The sequence below is a fragment of the Falco punctatus genome (assembly GCF_963210335.1).
Source record: "Falco punctatus genome assembly, chromosome: 4".
NCBI classification, from domain to species: Eukaryota; Metazoa; Chordata; class Aves; order Falconiformes; family Falconidae; genus Falco; species Falco punctatus.
In genome coordinates, this window is record NC_137583.1 from 28,998,891 (window position 1) to 29,021,319 (window position 22,429).

The 22,429-nt window shown below is 47.0% G+C and overlaps 2 protein-coding genes across 22 annotated transcripts in view; one reads left to right on the top strand and one right to left on the bottom strand.

Annotated features, from left to right (window-relative positions):
• The window catches only part of KCNJ12 (potassium inwardly rectifying channel subfamily J member 12), a 62,757-nt gene extending 56,896 nt beyond the window's left edge, over positions 1 to 5,861 (top strand). For both annotated transcript variants that reach the window (XM_080383900.1, XM_080383901.1), the window contains exon 2: positions 1 to 5,861. This exon is cut by the window's left edge and continues 23,041 nt beyond it. The gene's annotated coding sequence lies outside the window, so the exon portion shown is untranslated.
• The window catches only part of LOC308062427 (uncharacterized protein), a 50,805-nt gene that overhangs the window by 11,954 nt on the left and 16,422 nt on the right, over positions 1 to 22,429 (bottom strand). For 5 of the 20 annotated variants that reach the window (XR_013927563.1, XR_013927564.1, XR_013927579.1 and 2 more), the window contains one exon: positions 1 to 22,429. This exon is cut by the window's left edge; it is cut by the window's right edge. Coding sequence is in view for 1 of the 20 variants with exons in the window: in XM_080383920.1 (XP_080240046.1) it covers positions 1,823 to 1,856; positions 2,196 to 2,228; positions 13,000 to 13,079; positions 14,026 to 14,099; positions 14,358 to 14,528; positions 19,932 to 20,010 (471 nt within the window). In the remaining 19 variants the exon portion in view is untranslated. The other 15 variants (XR_013927565.1, XR_013927567.1, XM_080383920.1 and 12 more) reach the window with 14 other exon arrangements.

Genomic DNA, 22,429 nt, shown 5'->3' on the forward strand with positions numbered 1-22,429 from the left:
AGGATCAGAGAGTGAAGGGAAGGAGGAAAAAACCTCTCCGCCTTTTAGTCCTTCAGACAGGCATCACGTATAACGGACCTAGATATCCTACAAAACCTGGGCAACTTCATCCCTTCTCACATGTGCATGCTGGAAAAGTGGACCACCAAGGAGAGGTCAGGGAGAGACTTCCCCCTCCACTCTCTCCTCCCACCCATCACCAGCTGTGGCCGGCAAGGACAAGGAGCGGGGTCAGCGGGCTTTGTCTAAAGCATGGACTGAGAGACACCGTGCTCTCACCTGGTTAACCACCAAACCCAATCCCCTTGTCTCTGCACATTCACTGCACAGTCACTGCTTCAGAGGCACGTTCTCCCAAACACCCTCCCCTCACCGCCTCCTGCGTGCAGAGACTCGTACGTCACTGCCTGTGGAGGAGAACCGGTGGGCTGGGGACCGAACTTTGGTCTGCGTGGGAAGCTCCCCGCACGCAGCAGTAAGGGCGAAGTTTAACAAGGATGTTCAACAGGATCCAACAGTTTAAGAAACCTCAAGATCTCTCCCATGATGACTGGATGCTTTAATGCAGCAACCACTCGTTAGCAGCATAGGAATGCCAAAAGGAAAGCTGGGGTGATGTGGGGAGGGGTAGAGAGACTGGAAGAGGATAAAGAGGCTGGAAAACTGCTGACCCCTGTCCTTTCTCACTCTTTGACATGCAAATCACATTTCCCTTTCAAGGAGCAATGAAAAACCTCTTGGCAGGGCTTGGAGAGACTAGGCTAAATCAGTTCCATGGAGTAACTGCCCCCTGCAGCCAGGCTGAAATTGTACCCTACAACGTATCACATACTCCTGCCTACGTCCCCAGCAACCCCCATTTTAAAACCCAGACAGCACTGGGATTTCTTTGTAACCATAGGAATTGCAAATAGGTTGCTGGGAGAGAGAGATGCCAAGGGAGAAAGGTTAAACAGACATTGCACTCTGAGGGGGAGAAACGAAGGATCCAATTCAGCTTTGCAGTTTCTAAAACAGCCTCATTAGATCCTGAGTGAAGTGTGCACAAGCAGTTTTGGCAAGGAGAAACAAAAGACTTGAGAGAAGTGAGAGAAAGGATGAATGAACAAAAGACAGGAAAGCTGCACACATTTTCAGTCCCTGAAGTTCACTTGTCTCTCTTTTAATGCCCAAGCACTTTTCTTCATGAGGTACCTTTGGGAAAGGTAGGAAATGGGGGATGAGAGATTACTACTACCGGTTTTCTCACTAGATCCTATTAAATAAAAAGATGGGAGTAAGGAGAAATTCCCAAGGCGAGAAAAAGATTCCATCATTTATTGACGGGCCCCTGGGAGGCTGAAGCGGAGATGTTGAGCTGAATTCAATTACAGACCCGGTCAGAATCAGGCAGGAAGATGTGGCTTCTTTCACTGTGTCAATTAAAGAGGTGACTGGGAACGATAGACTTCTCTGCACAGCCTCTGACCCATGAGTCAAAACATGCTTCCATCCGGCACTGCCTGATGGCTCTGTGGCTCCCACTGGGAACATATGGGCTCATGGACAGTGCAGGGATGCCAGAAGGCATCTTTGCAGGCTGGGCACTCAACAAAACCAAGCCTTGTGTCCTCTGCAGAAATTACTGTTCTCTGCAGGAAGGTGGCATCATTAACAGTAATTAATTTGCAGCCACTGTCCTCTTCCTTTGTGTTACCTGAGCAGAACCGATTGCACCGCCTAGCTGCATTACTGAGCTTAGTGCAGCCGAACATCCGCAGCTTCCTCACAGAATCTGGGTACATAGTTTCTCATGTCCCTGTTGAGCATTTCCCTTAGGGAGCTAGGGGATAGCTGGACCACACTCCCCTATGGCCCTGTGAAAAGGACAAGGTGGAGAAGCTTTCAAAAGGTACCTGGGCACTGAAAGTGTAGCATCACACCACACACACACCCACCCCTCTTCCTGGCTGATGGAAGCAGGTACAGCTTCACTCAGGGTGCTGCACTGCTTGTATCAGGAACTGAAAAGGGAAGGGTGCAAGAGCAAAAAGCAGATGCCAGGAAATACCACATCCTTCCCCCCTTTACTGCCCTCCACCTTAGGCTAGGTTTGTGTATCCCCAGTTTTCAGTATTCCATCATTTCCCTTGCAAGACTGTCATACAGCTCAAGAGCTCCTAGACACGCAGAGCTGTCCTGGCTAATCCACTTACCTTCTCTTTTTCTCCTGTGCCTCGATCTTCTCCCTATGGATCACCTTTAGCATTAGAACAGGCATTGATACAAGATAACAAAGCAGCAGCAATCTGCACCTCAAACAAGGCAAAACCAAAGCAGACAGATGCACCCAGAAACGGGCTGAGAGAATTTGCTAGTTGATGTCTTAAATGCAAAGCAGTGGATAGGGGAAATAAACAGAAGAAACCATGGAAAAGGGAAAAAAGGCAGCAAGGAAATCCCAGGCTCAGCCAGGCAGGGCTCTGAGGGCACAGCCCAGAGAAGAGATGGCGCCAGAGACATCTGTGCTGAGCACTGGCAAAGCAGGGCAGAGCTGTGAGCATGGCTGTGTCCCCTGCTCCTGATTCCTGCTGGGTTCAGGTGAACAGGAGTGTCCCCTTTCTTTGTAGGACCAGAGCACTTCAAAGGAACCTCCATTCCATCGCCACTTTCTCCCCTGCCTGGGATAACCTGCAAGTCCTCCCATTTTCAGCTAGCTGCTCTCATCAAAGGAATAACAATGTTAGGTCCCAACAGACACCATTTTACACTTTAAAAAGGATCTCTCTTTCTCCAGATTTCCCTTCAAGGGCTGAAAACACCCTTTCTTCTACTAGTTCCTGCTACTTTCCTTCTCCTTTGAAAACATTTATTCTATTGAACAGTCTCTATTACAACACATACACCTTATTTTTTGCCATCCTGGATCCAATGCACCTGACCAGGTTCACAGGATACCACGGGTTGTTTCAAAGCCTTCTGGGCATCCTCACATGCTCCCTCCAACAAAAAGCAAGAAAATTCATGCCAGAAAGGTCTGATTCCCCTCTGCCAGGAAAGCCCAGAATGCAGGACTCCCAGCAATGAGAAGGATATGAGCTGACTCCAAGCTCTCTGTGGACAAGTTGGAACCAGGAGCATCATAGTTAGCAAGAACAGAGAGGTCTAATGCAAGCACTTATTTATATATATATATATATATATATATATATATATATCGCTCCTGAGTGCTCCTTTCTTGTTGGTGTTAAAGTGGCATTGCTAGCACCTGGGGAAGAAGATCCTCAAGAGATGGGCTAATTGATGGATTATTCATGGCCAGTTAATGGATAACTGCTAATTAATGGAAGAGGCTGAGCAGAGTGGTGTGTTGTTGGAAGAACTCTGGGGCCTTAGGAGGGAGAAAGAAGCCAAGAACAAAGGATCTGTGCAGTGTCAGGCAGGGCCTGGAATGGGAGGAATTTCTATTTCTCATGTTCTTGGCTTATTTACAAAGATTCCCAAAACTCCTGTAATGAGCGGATGAGCAGGATGAGCAATGCTTCATTCCCGGCCCCAGAGCACGGTCCCACCAGCCAAGGGAGAGGTTTGTTACTGTCAACAAAACCCAGCAGTGTGTAGGAAAAGGAGCTTTTCTGCTGCAGCTCCAAACATTGCCTCCAGCTCTACTTTTGCAGTGACTCAAGCCAGACCCTCAGCTTGGGGGAAGCTGTTGGTGCAGGGACCATAACTCAAGGTCTGTGAATTCCTCCAGCCCCCACCACTGGTGAAGTGGAAAGGACAGGCTGTGGTTGTAAGTCAGAGCTCTGGGAAAGAGCAGGGAAGGAAAATGCCACGCTCCTTCTACCTGGAAGCTTAGTGGGCTCATGCCTGAATTGCTTTTCCATCTAATAGAGCATCTCCATGCTTCAGGACACTTCCAGCATCTCTCCCCTTATTTCCCTGCCTTTCTCAGCTTCTCTGAGACTCAGAGGGTATCAAGGTGTCCTGGAGGTGAAAGAGAAGGCAGCCCCCACTTGAGATGGTAAGAAATGCTCTCCTGCCCCAGTCAACAGGCTCATTCCTGAGAAGCAGCTCCCGAGCCAGGCAGACATCATGTGTCCAGGAGAGCTGTCAGCAGGAATGAAAGGAGGGGAGAGAAGGAACAGGCACGTGCTGTACCCGCCAGAACTGACTAAACCCTGAGGCTTTGTTTGCTTGGTCTCTCCAGCACTCATAAAAGTCAAATGAGCTTCTTAGCTGAGAGTCTGTGGGGGAATGGGGAGGGCTGGGACAAGTGGAGCAGCATGGGCCATCCATCACCTCCTGCATCTCCCCATCTGGGGGGCCCAAGGGAGCCGTTTCAAGTCCTTTAGTCTTACAGAAATATCTTGGTCTGGAGCTCCTTCTTCTGCAAGTTTCATCTTCTAGGAGCAACTCAGTAAGGCTATAAAAACGGTGGTCAAAACCTAGATGTCCTAAGGGGCTGTGGAGAGTACTGAACCTCTGAAGGGCTCAGTTTGAAGCTGAGCAGTGTCTAAGGACCAACAGAGAGAGGAAGGCAGGCTCACTGACACCTTCATCTCACCCTTCCCTCCCCACAGGACCAAAGGGCTGCCCAAGACAAGGAACATTTCGGAGTGACAAGGCAGAAAGCACCCACACTCCCAAACCCATTCCTCCAGCCTGGAAACTGCCATGGCAGCAGCTGAAGCAGCTGTTTCCCCTGTCAGGAGGAAGGGAAGAGTGAGGAGCGCTTAGCAGGGAGTGTAAAGGGAAATCCTACTTTACAAGGGCCCAGTCAGTCCTGCTTGTACCAAATGACAGACCTGACAGCAGCATTTAGTGACAAAATACAAACAGTGTCTGGCAGGTACAAAACAACAGCAGGGACTCAGCAACCTCTGCCCCAGCGGGTATTTGGATGCTGAGAGACAGTTCCCAGGTAACACGTGGGGCTTTTTATTTGAAAACTGTTCCTTTTATTATTATCTTTCCTCCCACTGCAAAAGGCAAGGAGAAAAGAGACAGGGAAAGGGAGAGTTGTTTGACAAGCTGAAAACTTTTATGGGGAAAAAAAAATGAGTAAGTGGGGAAAAAAAATTAATAAGGGGCGGGGGGGGGAAGAATAAAAGTGCAAGTTACTTTGTAAAGAAGGAAAAACAAAGTCAAAAGGCTCAGGGCTGAGTCAGTGTGTTGCAGGGTTCGTGAGGGAGACTCTCGTCTTTTGGAAATCAGTAATCCAAAGGGCTCTGCATGTGTGCGCGAAGTTATTGACTGACTGCATTACATCCACTTATCCCCCATTAAGCAGCAGGCTTCAGTTTGATCCCAAACAGCAAGGAATTAGAGTAACTCTACCCTGCATTTCTAGAAAGGTTTCCATCTCCAAGGAGTCCAAAGTGCTTCAGCAGCCCCCTGGGGAATGCAGGACTGACGTCCAGATGCTTCTGGAGTAGAGGCTGGCAGTGGGACAGGCTGCTGTGTACAGCGGTGATGGGAAGGGAACCCCTGTACTTCTGTAAAAAGCTATAGGATCTCCATTATGCAAGCAGAGTAGAAAAGAGTTGGCTTCCAAGGACACAGAATATAATTAGCCTACCTCGGAACAAGTAGCAATTCCTCCCCTGCTAAGCTTCTCTCAGTTCAGCTTCAAACAAATCATCTCTCCTCTCTGCTCTGCTGCCTGTGTCTCTGCACACAAGAACCAGACAGCTCTTAAAGTCTGGAAGGGACGAGCGGCTGTAGGTCTCCATATAGCTACAGAAAATTTTCAGTGGTAAAGCTTAGAAAGTTTTTGTTCCCTTCTGCCCCCACTTCAGTTTTCCACCCCCTCAGCTGTACTGATGCAACTGCTTGTGGATCTGTGGGGAAATCAGACCACAGAAATGATCTTTTTTTTTTTTTTTTTTTTAAATCCTTCTTTGTTTTTTTAAGGCACATTCAGTTGCATCACTTCGGCAGAACAGGTTCCTTGCAGCTCCCAGTCTCAGAGCAGCTCAAAGTTTGGTGGAAAGGTGGGAAGAAGGTCCCAGGGGTGAGAAGAAAAGCAAAGGGTCCTCAGGGTCCCACCACCAGCTCTCGCTACCCCGAGGTGCTCTGCTACGGAGCCACCATGATGCGTTACCCCAGTGGCCCCTGCAGCTCTGCCAAGCCAGCTCCATCCAGATGTCCCTGCAGCTGCACAGAGGGACACTTACACTCTCTTGTTCCAAAGATACTTTGCTTTGTGTCTCTGGCTTCACTGCCATGCCCCAGCTGACTTCCAGGACAGCAAAGCCTCTTTGTAATGGATGCCACTGCAACTGCTGCTTCTCATGCAGCTAAACAAGAACTGGGCAGCTTTAAAGGAAACTGCAGCTCCCTCCAGGGGAAACTGAGTCAACCGATGGTGCAGGGTTTCAGGTCATCCCAGACCTCTAGGGCAGAACTGGGGAAAGACCTTGAAGGAACAGCTGAAATCAGAGCATTTAACTCCCGCTGTGACTGCAGCCGTGGAGGTCCCAGCACCTGCATACTTTATACCTTAGCTGCCTCCTCTCACAGTAGAGGTGGGAGGCTTCACTTCTGCCACAACACACAGCAGCGGTCCTTGACTACATTGCCTCTGTCCTGCACTGTTCTCCAAATCCTCCATACAGGAGCTGGGGATGACTGTGTTTGTTGCCTTGAAAATAGCTGGTGTCCCAATGCAAACTAGTCAAATGGGGAGCTGTCAAAATTCCCTCACACCCCTCTGCACCCTCCAGACAGTGCATCTGAGAGGCACCTTGTTTACACGCTTGACACTGGGTATGACTTAACCAGCTTTGACAGGGGTGATCCTATTTATAGGAGGAACTCCTAATGCCTCTCATTCAATGTCATGTTTGGGAAAAAGTGAAAAATTAAACAGAAATGACCCCTGAGTTTCTACCATCAGTAATGGAAATTTCAGCTGCTGACCTGGCCAGGATGGGCAGCATTGAGCCAGTTTCCTCAAGGTCACCCAGAAGTTCATGTCACAGCCCAACTTCCCCTCTTTGAATGTCCTTCCCACCTTGGTTTGGCACTCCTGATCCATTCCAAGTCTGGACTCCTTGCATTATGTAGCCTCCCAGAAATTCAACCCCGTCTCAGCTCATTGCATAAGGATGGGCATGTGAGGAGCTGAAGGAGAGGTGCTACTGTCATCGATTACCACTCAGAAGTTGCACAGATGCTTCACTAAACACCCTTGAACACAGGTCAAACAGAGGAGTATCCAACCAACTACCTTTATTCCTCCATACACACCAAACACTTCTGCAGAGATCTGCAAACGAGTCTTTTTTTTTTTGCTTGTTTTTCCTGTGGATTTTTCTAGCATCTTGAAGGATGGCTGGCCACCCAGCTGGCCACCAGTGCTAGCCCTTTCAAAGGTCTATGGTCAACTCCTGCCTCCCAGGACAATATCCAGAACTCACCGAAGGTGCATTGCTCTGTGATGAGCCGTGCCAGTGCCAGGAGACAGCACGTGTGCAAGGTATCTTGAGCTCCAGGCGGCTAGGATGAGTCAGAGCCAGTCGCCTTTTTCCCTGCGGTGCAATTGTACCAGGCCTTGACAGCATCAGCTGGCTTTTATCACTGCTCCACATCAGAGCTGTCAGTCCTGAAGACAATGGAAGGTGTGTGGAGGGGGAGGAATTGAGCATCTCTGCGCTCCATTGGCTTCCCAGAATGATGCCAAAGTGGCGAGCAAAGAGTTTCTGATTAGCAGCCTGCTGCTGCAAGAGGATTAGTGAGGACATCAGTGACTGTGGCAGCACTGAAATTAAAAAGCAGTACGCTTAGCAGTATTTCTTGAGTTTCTGCAGCTACTGTTTTGTGGGGAAGAGCTTGACTGCTGGTGATGAGAACTCTGGAGGGTATGTAGCCACTGGAAGGCTCACCCATACTCATGGCCTCATGGATGGAGAGCACCTGTCTTCAGATCTACTGGCTTCAATGGGGTCTGCAAAGGATCCGAGTCACTCCCTCAGTGAAAATTCATCTTCCCCTGCACGTAACTTCTCAAACTCACGTGTTGCTGTGGTAGTGACAACAAAAGAGAAGGAAAAGAGCCTTGAAAAGCAAGGTCCAGGGGCATTTAGTGAACAAAGAGAAAACCTCAAGTGAACAAAAAGATCAAATCTTGCCAGTGGAGCTCTCTGCCAAGGAGGGGGATGTTTGTGCCTCCTTCAGGCATATCACGGAGTCTCCCCTCCCTCAGGCTTGCTGGGAAGATCACCCACATGGATTCTCAAACACCCCCCTCGTGTGCGTTGTCCCGTGCCTCTCCCTCGCACTCGGGGGTAGCTTCCTGTGAACGCCCACAGAGTGATTTGTTCTCTCCCTGCACATCCCTGACGAGATGCCGATGGAAAAGCTGACAGCAGCTAAGCAGCTGGTGGGCAATGCCTGGGGTCTATTTGCCCCTCAGCTCTGCCTTGTTTCAGCGCTCCTCAGCAGACCTGCACCTGCCTGTTGTCCCCATCTTGCTCTTATGCACTGATGTCCCTCCAGCACAGAAATCAGCTTTTTATACTTTATTTGTAAAGCACAAAACAGAAGGACTTTGATGCCATCTAGATACTATGTTTTTCTCCTAAAACCAAAGGCAGGGAAAGTGCTGTTATGTTGACTGTTTTCCAGATACAAAAGTTAGGTGCAAGGCAGGGTAAATGACTTGATAAAGGTCTCAGGAAATCTGTGAGCACTATTAGAACAGTGTCTGTTTTTCCTGAATCTCAAACCAATACCTGAAGCATGAGTCCATCCTTCCCACCAGAAAGGACTCAGAACAAGTCTGTTTCCCTAAAGTGCTGAGGAATTATGTAAATAAATTGGCTTGGTCTGTGCAGGGCTAGGTATAATGGGTTTCTAAATTAAACCCTTCTAAATGGAAATGGTAAGACAGGTGTGAGAGAAGATACCTACAGGCTGGAAAGCTTAATCAGAAATGAAAGTTGCTGAATGGGCTAGACTGTCATTTTAGCAAGAATCGCATGGTGTTGCTGCAAAACAGCAACAAAATGGCTGTTGTTTTAATGATACCATGCAACCTGCTCTGCCCATACTACAGACGTACTCAGGCACTGTGTCACCATGTGCCTGTGAGCTGTTGCAGCAACAGAAGTTGCCAGTTGTCCTAGAGCCCTTTTCAGTTCCAGGCCCTCACAGGTAAAATGCCCTGTGATGGCTGAGTGGCATTTCATCTCCACACTATTCCTCTGGGAGTGACACACGGGGGAAAGAACACATTCAGCATCAGGACAAAAGCTACAAAATAAGCAGAAAGGGAGGAAGTTTAAAAATTAATCAGAGCTCAAAGTGCTGTCAAGTTTCTCCTTCTCCCTCCTCATGCGGACACACAGCCATCACCAGAGATTAAAACTGATCAACTGACCAGGGCAGGGCAGAGAAGATATGATAATAATGCAGTTTCCCAGTAATGGGCACAGAGTAAGACAAATCATATTGCCCAGCATCCTGCGCAACGAACACGTACCATGCATTCATCACGTGCTGTGCTGGGACCAGACTAGCTGAACGTGAGCTTTCAGCATGGGACAGTCAGAATATGGGTCTGGCTCCCTTTGATAGGACCGTGCAAAGCCAAACCTGACCAGCTTTCAGAGCATGGCGTTAGACTCTCCTAGAAAACAAATTACAGATCTCTTCCTCCACGCCTCCCTCCTCTGTAGCTTGTTCCTGTTCCCTTGCTATGAAAAGTTTGGTTGTCTTCTCCTTTTTCTGGCTGAATCTTTCCACGGCAGTTAGCTGCCATGGTGATAGAAGTTACAGAAATTAGTAAGAAGAAGAGTCATAATTAACAATTGACTGACAGTCCCATCTGACCTGAGACAGTAGCTGAAAGTTGCCTCCCACTTCAATCTGCTTGCCACAAAACAGCCAGGAACATACAGATCTGCTAGCCAAGGTGGTTTGGCTATTTGGCTACATTCCTACAGTGGCTGTCCTCAGCTGATTTGGTGCTCAGAGCATCAGTGGGGATGTGTCACCATTGCCCTCTTCTGGATCAGCAACCAAGTCTGCTCCAAAGCTTGGGAGATGTCACCGTCTAGTGATGGCAACATGTGGTGGCTCCAAGGGGATGTTCCATAGGTGACCACTGGTACCTTGCGTAGGTGCTTTGCGCTATTTCACTCAAAGAGCTTCAGGTTCTTCTGCATTTCTCCTTCCAGCATGTGACTATACTGCAGTGCAGATTTCCAGCAGAGAGCAGAATCAAACGCATGGAGAAAGCAGAAAAGCTAATTATGGCTAAATACATGGCTAATTCAAGATCTTTGTGAATGTGTGCCACTGCTAGCTAAAAGGTTGGTGGTTCAAAACCGCCTGAGAACAGGGGGATTTCAGGTTCAAATGAAAGGAGGTGTGTGGTTAAGCTGAGGAACTCCTTGCCAGAGGATGCTGAAGGGGCTAAAAATTTATAGGAACTTAACAGGGATCTGGAAAAGTTGTGGAAGAGAAATCCACTGAGGGTTGCTAATTACATAGAACTCCTAACCATTTATATAAGTTGTATTTCCAAATGAAATACATATTTATGGAAGAAAAGTCTTCCTAGTCCTGCCTAGGTGCCCTCTTTGGGGTTATATATATAGGACAGGGTACTGATTCACCCTTTTGATGACCCAGTGTAAGCACACTTCTGTTGTTATGAATATGGAAGAGTACACAGACCTAATCAGGGGTCAGGTCCTCAGCTTCTGCCTCAAGGTTTGATTCAGCTTGAGGCAGGCGGGGACTCAGTAATTACTTAGTGACACACTTGGGGCCTGGCCCACCATCAAGCTCTTGAGATCTGGTGGTTTTGTAATGCAAAAATTATGCAGAAACCGCACTGTTTTATATGGGGAAGAAAATTAGCTAGACTCAACGAAGCACATTACTTATGGACTGAGCACGGCAATTTTTCACACTCAGCTGGAAAGTATTTCTCCACTTGTCTGTCTGCTGGAGTACATGCAATATGGTACCACGGAGCACCAAATCTGACACTGGAAATTATGGGGCTGTTGTCAGCATCCAAGGACTGAAAATAGGCAGCAAATAGAAAACGGGTGGGGAGTTTCAGTAGCTTGACCCAGCTCCATAATGGACTTTAGAGTCAAGAGGAGGTTGGTGACAGCTATTAATCCCTTCTAGCACAACACAGCCTTCCTCTCATCCCTGCCTGTATCTCCCAGATACAGAGAAAAAATAATGTATCCCCCAGACAGGGAAAAAATAGGAGTGGGCATCTCCCCTTTCACCCAGCATGGAGGAAAGGAAAGACAGGAGGGAATGATGAGCCCCTGACAGCAGGAGAGAGGTAGGGAGAATGATGGGTGAGAGAAGCAGGGGGTACATGGGGTGCCTGGCACATGGAAGGAGAATGGTGGATCCTGGGTGAATGAGGACTAGTGGGGACATAGTAGGAGGGCACATATATCCCTGAGCCAAGGATATAGGGGAAAGAATGGCACACAGACCTCTTGATTCAAGAAATGGATCAGAGGGATGTAGAGTGTTTCTGATACTGACCTGACAGCCTGGGCCTATCCAGAAGAGTAAGAATAGAAAGCAAAATACCCCTAGTCCAAGGCAGTCAGTGGCGGCATGAAGACCTAAGCCTGAACAGTGGGACAGAAGGGCCAAACTCACAGCCAAGGTATCTTGACATCACCTCCAATGGGTCTCTGCCAAATGAAGACCCAGGCACTGTACTGCAAAGGTCTAGAGAAGACCCTGTGAGATGGAGCTTTTCTCTGTCATTTGTCAAGGGTGATAAATGGGATACAGTACAAGTGGTGCACAACACTCTTAAAAGATCCTCTTTAGGGTCTGGATGTTAACAGTGCCTGGCAGATAGATCAGGGACTAAAAGTCAGGATTCCTGACCGCTGTCTGAACTTTGGCACATGCAAATTTACATTGGACCAAAGACATACTCTGTTCCAGTTCCCTGCCTTCCAGAGAGTCTAACAGTCATCGTCTGCCCGATCAAAATAGCATTCTCCATTCATGTTCAGGGAGCTCCTGGATAGCAGAAACTGTGCAAGTGCAAAGCATCTCTTCAGCATCCTGCAAGAGCATACCAGGAACGTTTAGCCTCCCCTCAAATCCGGTGGCAGGTCACAGCGATTGGCGGGTCTTGCATATGTGTGACTGTGAGTCACCCAGTATTACTGATCTTCATATTAATCTATTGTTGTAAATGACTTGGAGCTGCCTACAGACAATCCTTCAGAATACGGAACAATGGAGAACCTGCACATCTGAAGAAAGCCTCCTCTGCATGGCAACCTATTGCCATCGTAACCAGCATAAACAAGAGCAATTAAGACAATTTCAGAGCATCACCTCCTCCCTCTGGGGTCTTAATAAGAGCACGCTCAGAAGGGGGCTGGAGCAGAAGCAAGCAAGGGCTGGGAATTAACTTGTGTGGGAAAAGAAGGGTAGGAGAGTTTTAGATTCAGAGGATTGCTTCCTCTCCACCCCATAGAGTAATGCAAAGGGCAAGCAGGGGGAGGGATTCCATCAGCTCTGTGGTAGCTAGAAAAGGCTGAGAGCAGTACAGCTTTTCTGCTGCCTAACCCTCACAGCAGGTGTCAGGACCCTGCAGAAGTTTTTGCTGACATACCCAGGGAATTAGAAGTATCTAGAATGGGTGTGTGCCACAGGTATCATTCAGAAGTGTAACAGGGTTCAGAGCCATAGCTCTTGGTAGAAAACAGGGTCGGGCTGGAGTGACGGCCTTTTAGAAGCAAGTTGTTAAGGAAGAAGCTCTTCTAAAGACGATCATTATCTATTCCAGAAAATAAAGATAACCCTCAACACAGTGCTGTTGGACTAGTATATAGGTTGTTGGCACATGCTCCTTAAAGCTTTGTTATATGCTGGTGATCTACGAGCATTCAGATGAGTGAAAAGCTGTTTGTGGGTGGCTATGAATTGAGGAGAGAAGGAAAATTAGGAAGCTCTCCTATGAGGAAACTGCTAGGAGAAAAGAGCTTACATATTAGAGGGACTGACCTGTATAAATACTCCAGGGAAGGAAGGGAGACAGCTCCTTTCAGCTTGGTGGTGACACCTCTTCTTTTGGCAATTTGACCCTTTGCAATGGAAAATAAATGGATGGGGCTACAAGGCAGAGCTTTTTCTAAGGTTTTCCTATAATCTAATACTGCACAAACTATATAATTTTCAATTGACTCTTCTCAGATTTAAGGCAGAAGTCAGAAACTAGGTTCCTGCATTCTCACAATTTATAAATAGCCCTGATAGAAGCATAACAGGAGCTTAGTTAGGTTTTACCCAGTATAGCAAATGATGCATCCATGGACTCAAATGTTTTTATAAAAATGCCACAGGATTATATCCAACTAGTCTTACAACAAGCTCACTAAGCTTCTGTTTAATGTGTGTGTAATGACAGCTACCCATGCTTCAGGTGGATCACAAAACTCACCCTAGAGCCAAAATGGTTCTTTCCATTCTCTCCAGAGACAATCTTTGCCTTTTAACTTGCAATTTGCTATTACAGATTTGATCGTCTGCTTAAAAAAAAAAAAAAAAAGAAAAGGAAAAGTGGCACATTAACTTGTAGAGAGGAGAGGAGCTAAATCTGAGACCTCTTATCTGAATCTTCTTGATGCCTAAGTGCTGGATAATTGGAATTGCCGTCTGAGCCATAAACGCTGTTTTGCTCAATGTTGATAACCTCATATAGTCTTCTCCTTTCTGCTTTTCTAGCACTGCAGAACCCTGGTTCTAGGATCTCAGAAGATACATGAAATCTGACCTTCAGTGGAGAGAGAGTCTACAGAAACTTCCTATGAGCCAGCAGGAGATAAGTGCTTTGCAAAATGAGAAACGCACTCTCTCTGGAGTCAGGAGCTGTTCAAAAGCAAAGCATCACTCAGCCAAGCCACATGGACCAACTTTCCCTTAGCTAAGACTTCTGACAACCACAGTTCAAATCCTATAATCAGGCAGGTCTTTAAGAGGGATGTGTGAAACAGTCATGTTGTTATTAGCAGTTCAGGAAACTGGGACTACCTGCTGTGGTCCTCCATGTCCTGTGCTGGTTCTGCATGCGTCAGATTGGATGGGTGTGCAGAGCTGGCATCCACCTGCAAAAACATATATGAGTGAATAAAAAGGAATAACCATTAGCAGTTGCTGATATTCAAGACATGACAGCTTTCCCCACGGATATCTTGTTTAGGTACTGCCTGGAGGGGAACTAGTGAGGACTCAGCAATTCTGAACATCAGCTTACTTATTTAGGAACCTTATGCCAAATGCCTTCTAAAAAACAGCAGAAAGGCCATTTGACAGAAAAAATGGGAGATGTGAACAGTTGAATCTGTTCTCTGCCACTGACTCACCAAGGGGCATGGAGCGAGTCACCTTATTTCTCCATGATTCAAATACTCCCTTGTAAAATGAGGCCACCAGAAATGCAGGTACAGCATTTTCTGTAGCACCCTGGTTTGTACCTGCTGATGTATGTCTGGGTGGGCTGCGTTGCACAGAGGTTTTCAGTTCAGAAGAAAGGCCTGTAGAGAGACATCAGCGTTTGTTAACCCACTTTTTATAATGTTCTGACATCTGGAAGGGCAGAGCAGCATCATTATTGTTAGGATGACAACCACTGTTTCCCTTATTAAGAGGAAATTAAAAATAGGAAGTGGTTATAACTAGCATTTTGGACACCATTCCAGTGGCATCATTCTCAACACACTGCCAGGATTACAATGTAATAGCAAAGTGAATGTCATCCTACAATTCCTTTTTTCACTGCAGCACGTGTGAGCCAGTATGATCCCTGCTATCTCCTTCCCTGACATTCAGCCCTGCATCGCCCAATATGGCTAGCTCCCTCTTTCTGAGGTCCATTGTAACATTAACAAAGGCAGCCAAGTGGTATTGTTAACATTCAAATGATGGAAGGGGACACAGAAAAAAAACCCTAGCATCTCTAGAGATGAAAACAACCAGCTTGCACCATTCCAGAGAGGAAGAGAAGAATTTCCCAGATAAAGATTTATCACCATCCCCATCTCCTGCTCTAAGGTGAAGTGCTGTTGCCTGTTCTAAGCTCACTGGTTTTGCTTGCTGCTCCATGCAAGGAAGAGAGAACCCGCCTTTGGAAACTGTTAACCTTTTCCTGCATGGAAGACCAAACAAATGCACTTTGTTTGGGAAAGGCTTGCGCTGTGATTCATAATAAGCCATCGTTGACGTGACAGACCTTGTTATTGACTTGGAGCCAAATCTTGAGGTCCTTGCCTGAAGGATCAGAAGGATTTGACCCCAGGACTGTTATTAGCCTTGACATCACCAGCTCCTGACATGGGATAGTTTTCCAGTGAACTTGCTTGAGAATGTTTAGAAATGTCAAGTGGCCGAGCCACGAGGACACAAGAACGAGAAGGTGTCAAATTCGCCCAATTGAACAGGAGAATTTCAGTCCTCCCCCTTGCTCTCGCTGGCGATGGCAGTGCTGCTGACAACGTATGTCAGGGTTACACTGCCTTATCAGACCTCCTCTCAGCCCAGGCATCTTTTGTCAGCACAGTCCATGTGAGATCCCTGCTAAGTGAGAGCAATGGGATCCCTACCTAGGCTCAGAGACCCACAAGAGCACATTTTCAGCACTAATTGTATTGTGGTAGGTGCAGCTTGTACCAAACCTGTTTAAACAGAGGATGAGCACTGTGTAAGCCAGACACGAGCCTACAAGTTGTGGTGTGGCAGCATTTTGCTGAAAGACACCTGCTGTCACGTCACATGAACAGACAGCTCTGAGGGTGGGGAATGAGAAGGACAGGGGAGACTAAAGCCAGATAGCTGTGGGCACTGAGATATTGCTCTTAAGTTGCAGCGGTTCCCATACATTTACTTCTACTTCATAGAGGCAAGACTTCTGTGTTTGAACTCCAGCAGAGAAAAGGCTGTGTGTTAGTTAAAACCTCTGACCAAGCTCTTTCTCCATGCTGGGAACAGCTACTAGACTCTCTCTAATACTTGCAGAGCAACTCTGCTTGCCACAGTTCAAACCAAACCTCTCAACAGCCTCTGCCATTCTCCACTGTCTTCACTGTGTCCAGTGCTGCCAACTTTCCTTGGATACCTCCACAGACTGCATTTTACAGTAAATCTTACTCCTGTGCTCATAGACTCAGTCCACCATTCTGGCTGCTGACACTAGTCAAGGTCTAACAGGATCTACCATTCATGCCTCCAACAGACTTACACCATCATTATTGAGTGATACATCATTTCACGCAGCTAAAATCAGTTCCACCAACAAAAACGGTAAGAGGCCAGAATCTGTATTGAACACATATCCACCCATCCATCTTGCCATCTTTCCACAATTTCCGTAATCCTTGAGAGCATCACTTGTTAGTGGTGCTGCAGGAACTCATCCAAAATGCTTTAAGATCCCTAAATTAATCATGGAGGATTCACCTTCCCTTCCATCAGGGAAAACAAAAGCCTGAAATTCAAGGGGAGGGCTGAAATCTACTTGGCTGATTGGCTGGAAGATGCCTTCTCACCCACACGTCCTGCTCGGTAACATTTCCAAATATTTTTGAGCAAGCTGAAAACAATTGTGTTGGAGGGGCAGAGAGGGCCTGCTAATACCCTATCGGTTTCACATTCCTAGGAGAGTTCCCAGCCCACCGATCTGTTGTCCTATATCAGGCAATAAGCCTTCAGCTGGAAACTTTACCCTGGCTCTACCTATTGTCCAATGTTTTCCTTCCTGCCAGATGATTGGAATTGCACCAGTTGTTAATTTTACACCTGCTGTTTGTGAATATCCCTGGGTGACCTTTCCGACAACAGCTAGCATAGGGGATTTCTCAGTGGAGAGATGCACATACATGCATGCAGGAGCAGATAGAAAGGGAACAGGAAGGGGCCTCCTGATGAATGATGAGGGATTAAAATAGCTCCTGCTGGGGCCATAGTGGGATATTGGGCAGCAGGAATGATGAAGCGGATGTTTAAAAGAGAGTGAAGTGTCGATCTAAGCGCAGAGGGCAAAACAGTGTTATCAGATTCCTTCCTCTGTCCAGCTCTCTCCTCGTGCCCAGTTGGCCAAGCAATGCCACACCCGGAGCTTCTTCCAAAAGAATGTCTCCCTAAGATGCTGAAGCCAAGGTCTGGAAAGTCTGAAAACTTTTTCATTTGGGAATCTGAAAGGAGTATCTGCCCTACGGCCCCATTCATCTCTTCCTTATCTTGGCGTAACTGACCTAATGCCATCTCTGGAGGGTATTAATCACCCCAAGAGGGATGTGTCACTACAGCATGAACAGGAAAAGCCATTGGCTTCACGGTCCTGAATTCTAGCTGGTCTGAGGAAGTCACAGGTGCTCAGATATCACTGTGACCAGCTTTAATACTCAGATTAGGTTAAACAGATCTAGCCCACAGTAGAATTGCTGCATTAAGAGCACTCTGGTTATTAAAAATGATTTATGGGGCCAGAGATGGATCAGAGGAGAAACTGGCCATGGGCTGTAGCCAGGTCACCTCGACATTTCCTATGGCAAGCTGGTACTTGGCTGTAGAAAGTGGAGCTAGTATACATGTAGGAGCAGGAGATGGCACATTTCCCTCTGAGGGAATACTGAACATTGGATAAATATCTCAACACAGTGGTGGATGTCTGCTGAGTGGTAGCAGATGTTCAGGGACAAGCAAGCCTAACCCTTGCAGAGGAGAAATCACTGAGGTGGGTATCAACACAATTCTGAACATACGGTGCTCGGTCACAGGCCTCCATCCTTCCTGGTACAGCAGTGATCAGTGGGCCAAGAATCCCTCTCCCAGCAGTCTCAGCTCAGCCTCACAGACCCTTTCAACAGAGAATGGCTGTGGCTCAAGAACTGATTCTGTTCAGAGATGATGGAGCATATCTTGCTGTTTGCACAGCCCTTCTGCCCTCTAATCTGGCCAAGCACAACTCAAATGGAAAAAGCCTTCTCAGGTCTGAACTCCAGGTCCATACCAAGCTGGAAGAGCCTGAGTTAGCATCCCTCAATTCCTGTAACTTGTCACGAAAGGATGAGGGGACCCCATACTGTTTTAGATGTCATCTTGCAAGTGAGGCTCTCACTGTGTCTAAGCTAATGACCAGCCCCGCTGTATCTTGTGCAAAGCAGGAACTCCTATAGTTGGTCACTTCCCAAACCAAAGAACAATGTTCTTACAACCCCACTGTAGTTTTAATCCCAGAAGACATTGCTCACATCTTCTCCTGATCATGTCAGGACTGTTTCTGCAGAAAGCCCATCTACAAGCACCAGCTGAATAATCTCAACAGACATGTGGCACAGCTCTCAAAAGAAAGGATGTCCCTGGCTAATCATTTTGCTACGGTGTTCTTGTGATTCCTTCTTCTGAGACTTTCGGGCCAGCAAGCCACCACTTTCTAAATACTCTTGGCCAGAAACTCACTCAAATGCATGGACAGCTGCAAACAGTATGATGCACCGTGGGCAGCATTGGAAGAGGTCTCTGTGTCACATATTTCCAGAACCAGAGAAACGATAGTTGTTATCCCAAAATAACGATCCCTCAGCTAAGTGAAACCCATCTTTGAAGATCAGGGATGGCAGATGACCTTCTCTCTGCAGCTTCATCAACACGCTAACAGCCATCTGCATCTCTGGATTCATTTCTGTCCTTGGCCAACTCAGTTTAGAAAAGGTTTTGTTTTTCTTGGGCTGGTTTTGTTTACAGCTGCTTGACCGAGGCAGAAAGTTCACCAGCAGCTGAATGCAACCCAGGCTCTCCCCAGTGTACGTTCTCCAGTGAAACATCTGGTTACAAGGCAAGGTCAAACAGGCCTGAAATGGGAGAGGGCCACAGACTCTCCACAGAGATGCAGCCAGCTGGGAAAAGAACAGGCTTTTCTGGGTATGTTTGAGCATTTGGCTGGGGAAAGAGAAAAGAGCAAGAGAGAAAGAAACAGATACTGCAAGAAAGCCAGGGATCAAGAGGCTGGTTCTTTTATTGGTTAAAAATCAAGACCACCCTAGTTGCCACATGAATTGCTGAGTCTTATTTAGCAGGAATTCTAGTTGTTCCCAAATAGACAGAAGGTCTCTTCAAGTCCCTCATTTATACATATTTACTAGTGTATAGATGGATTTCTCTGCTCCCCACCATCCCGGAATTAGCTCAGGCAGAAGACCTCCTTCCCACTCTGTTCTTTTGATTATTTAGCTCTCACAATTGCACTAGAGCTGGAAGGATTAAGACAGACTTGACCTGCAGCACACTGCAAACCTTGGTTTCATCAGTTCCTTAGGACAAGGACCACCCAGATGCTCTGTGTTTGTACAGCACCTAGCACCACTGGTGCCCAAGTCAACGTCTGGTTGCAATAACAACACAAGTAACAGCATTGTTCATGAATAGTGCGAGAGCTGCTGAGAACCAAAGAAACCATTCAGGAAGCCTAAAGAATGAATCCTTCCACGCAGCCCCAGGGAATGGTAGCAGCAATCTAACATTTAGGATTTCTTTGCTTTTAAAAAAAGCCTCATTCCTCAGAACAAGAGTCAGGAAAGCCCCCATGTGAACCGAATGACCAGCCAAGCACACAGAACACCTACCAAGAGAAAGCTTATCACGGAGACACAGCAGGAACTGTTTGGCGAACTGGGACTGATTCATGGACTACCAAAAAAATAGCGGAAAAGACTAAATTCACATTATGATGTTTCTACAGCATAAGCTGACCACCCATAACAACACTAACCCTTAGTGAATAATTTTCAGAGAGAAACAAGTGAAGAATAATTATCTGAGCATGGGACCAAGCACTATTTCTGAGCTCTGATGCTTCTTCCTTTAGGGACCTGCACTAAATCGCTCAACCTTTTTGCGCTTGAGCATTCTTCTCTAAAAGGATAAGGACAATAGCAGTCACTCACCTACTTCACCGGGTAATGAATGATTCAGATAGCTCTCATCAACCTCTTCAAGTGCTATACACAATATCCGATGTGTCATGCAGCAGTTTGCATCAGCCAGAAAGCTATCGTCTCTTAATGGGACCAAGTTTCAAGGGTGACGGACAGGGCAAAGCCTGCGGAAGGACCTGGCCTCTGAAACTTTTTCCTCTGGCATCTCTGTCCAAGTTGGGACTGGTTTGCAGAAGGATTCACTTTCCTGTGGAGGGAACTACAGAGGGAGGGGGGACAGCTTGTGCTGAGTGTGTGACTGCCATTGCACTAGGTCATGCTGGAATCTGGAAGTCACGGGCAGAACCATCTTCTGAGGCACAGAACATCAGCTGCTGCCTTCATGCACCAGAAATAAAGGACTCCAAATCCAAACCTGGAAGCCAATCAAAATACCAGAAGACCATCGTGCTTCTCATGTGCATAATCTGATGCCTAATTTGCATGCACCGCTTGTGTATCTTAATCCCAGCTTTCCAGAGGATACTGTCCCATTCCTGATCCCATCAGCAGATGGACTACATCTGCCCAAATGAAAGCCACAGTTTCACCCTATTCAGATTTTTCCCACCAAAGTGCTGGATGCAGCTGTTACTCAGGCGCCTGCCCTGTGCAGTCTTTGGTCTGAATGTGGAGATTTTCTTTCACAAGCTCATCAGTCACCCTTCAGGCTGCCTGGACATGAGCAAGCTCTGATCTGGAGTCACTCCACTCCAATAAACACAATCAGAACTTCCAAGTACATAGTACTGGCTAGTGTTTGCCTGGCTGGGAGCACAGAGCCTGTGCAAAAACCAGACTAGCCAGTTATTCCTAACAGTCTATAAAGGGCACATCTGGACTGGGACTTTACTCAGATGTGTTTGGGAGCGTAATTGTAGGCCATTGCTCACTTGAACATGAACCTCACCTTCAAAAACTTCTTTGCGATGCTATTAAAAGCCAAACATGTGACTTTGCAAATTTCAGCACCCCTCATCCTGTAGGTAGTATCCAATGAAAAGAGATGTTTGCTCTGACCCTCTGGTATCTGCAAATAGTACTGGAGGGATAAAACAGAACCTGGACCCATGCTTTTCCCAGAAAGACTGGGGGACAACCCAAGACATATTCCATCCCCTAAATAACAAGCAATAACAAGCACACAGAAAGTCACACCCTTATTCCTGAACTAGCCTCTCCCAAAATTGAGCCAGTGGCATTAGGAAAAGGTGTTTTTGCAAGCCCACAGACTTAGATTTGCTAGGACAAACTTAATAGTGTAAGGGTAGGTAAACCCAATTTAAAGCACCAAGTGTGCACATGTTGGACAACGTGGTAGACACTGGGCTTGAGAAGCAACATAGTAAAATGCTGATTCATCCTCATCCCTTTCCTTCTCTTGTCTTTTCTCTCACAACAGGGACAGTGTCTAGAAAATCTCATATTTTATCTTTCAGTTGTGATAAAATAACCTTTCAGTTGCCTACCCCAAACCTATGTGTGAGTGCATCAAGAGTGGAGTTTTGTCATAACGTAAAGGGACAAATAGTTCCACTCTCCCTCTAGTTATTTACCGCCTGGTAGGTGGATTCGGGTCATTCCCATTCTCTAGTGGGAAAAATGGCTTCTTTGCTTGTTGAAGTTGTACCATGGTAGCCAGTAAAGTCTGGCAAGATGTCCCGTCTCTCTGCTGCCAGGAGGGAGTAAACCACGCTGACTGAGAAACTGTCTGGGACTTGGGCAATTTTCTTCCTCTTCCTTTAAGTAGAACTGTTATGATTAAGTTAGTAAAACCGTTCATTTTCTCTGACACTCCTTAACTTTATTGTTGTTACTTCTGCACAGCTTGAAACATCCTTTCCTAGGTAACATTCGCTACACCTGTCTCAGAAGCCGAACCTGCTGCTTCCCTGCACCCAAGCAACAGAGACACTCCCGTGCAGTTGGATCTGGTATCAGCTGGGGAGCAGCAATGAACCCATCCATCCCCATTTCTCTGCAAAGAGCTCCTGCTGACCTCCAGTCCTGGAAGGTGACGTCCTCCAGCACTGCATCCCAGCTGGGAAAAGTCCCTGCCCCACTCCCTGCGGCTCTTATTTAGGAAGCACCATCCCTAAACCCCTGAGCTGAGAACAGAGAATCCTGTGGGTACACCTCCATCACTGCCCCATACCACTGGTTTAAGGGTGCTGACTGAAAGCATCCGCTGTGGCTGGGCAGCTGTCCAAGCACGTTGGATGCAAGCTCAGTTGCACTTCCACAGGCTGGGATCGCACTCCTGGATCACCAGCCCTTAGATTGCACTGGGCAAAATCCTGAACCAGGGAAACAGTCCTTAAAGCTTGTTCTCTCTAGTTATTCACAGCAGGGATAAGTAAGGCCTCATCTATAATCACCTAAAAACATCACATGATTCATGCTCTCACAGTACAACAGCTGAGCACGCTGCAGGATACACAGCAACATACATTGGTGATGCACCATTA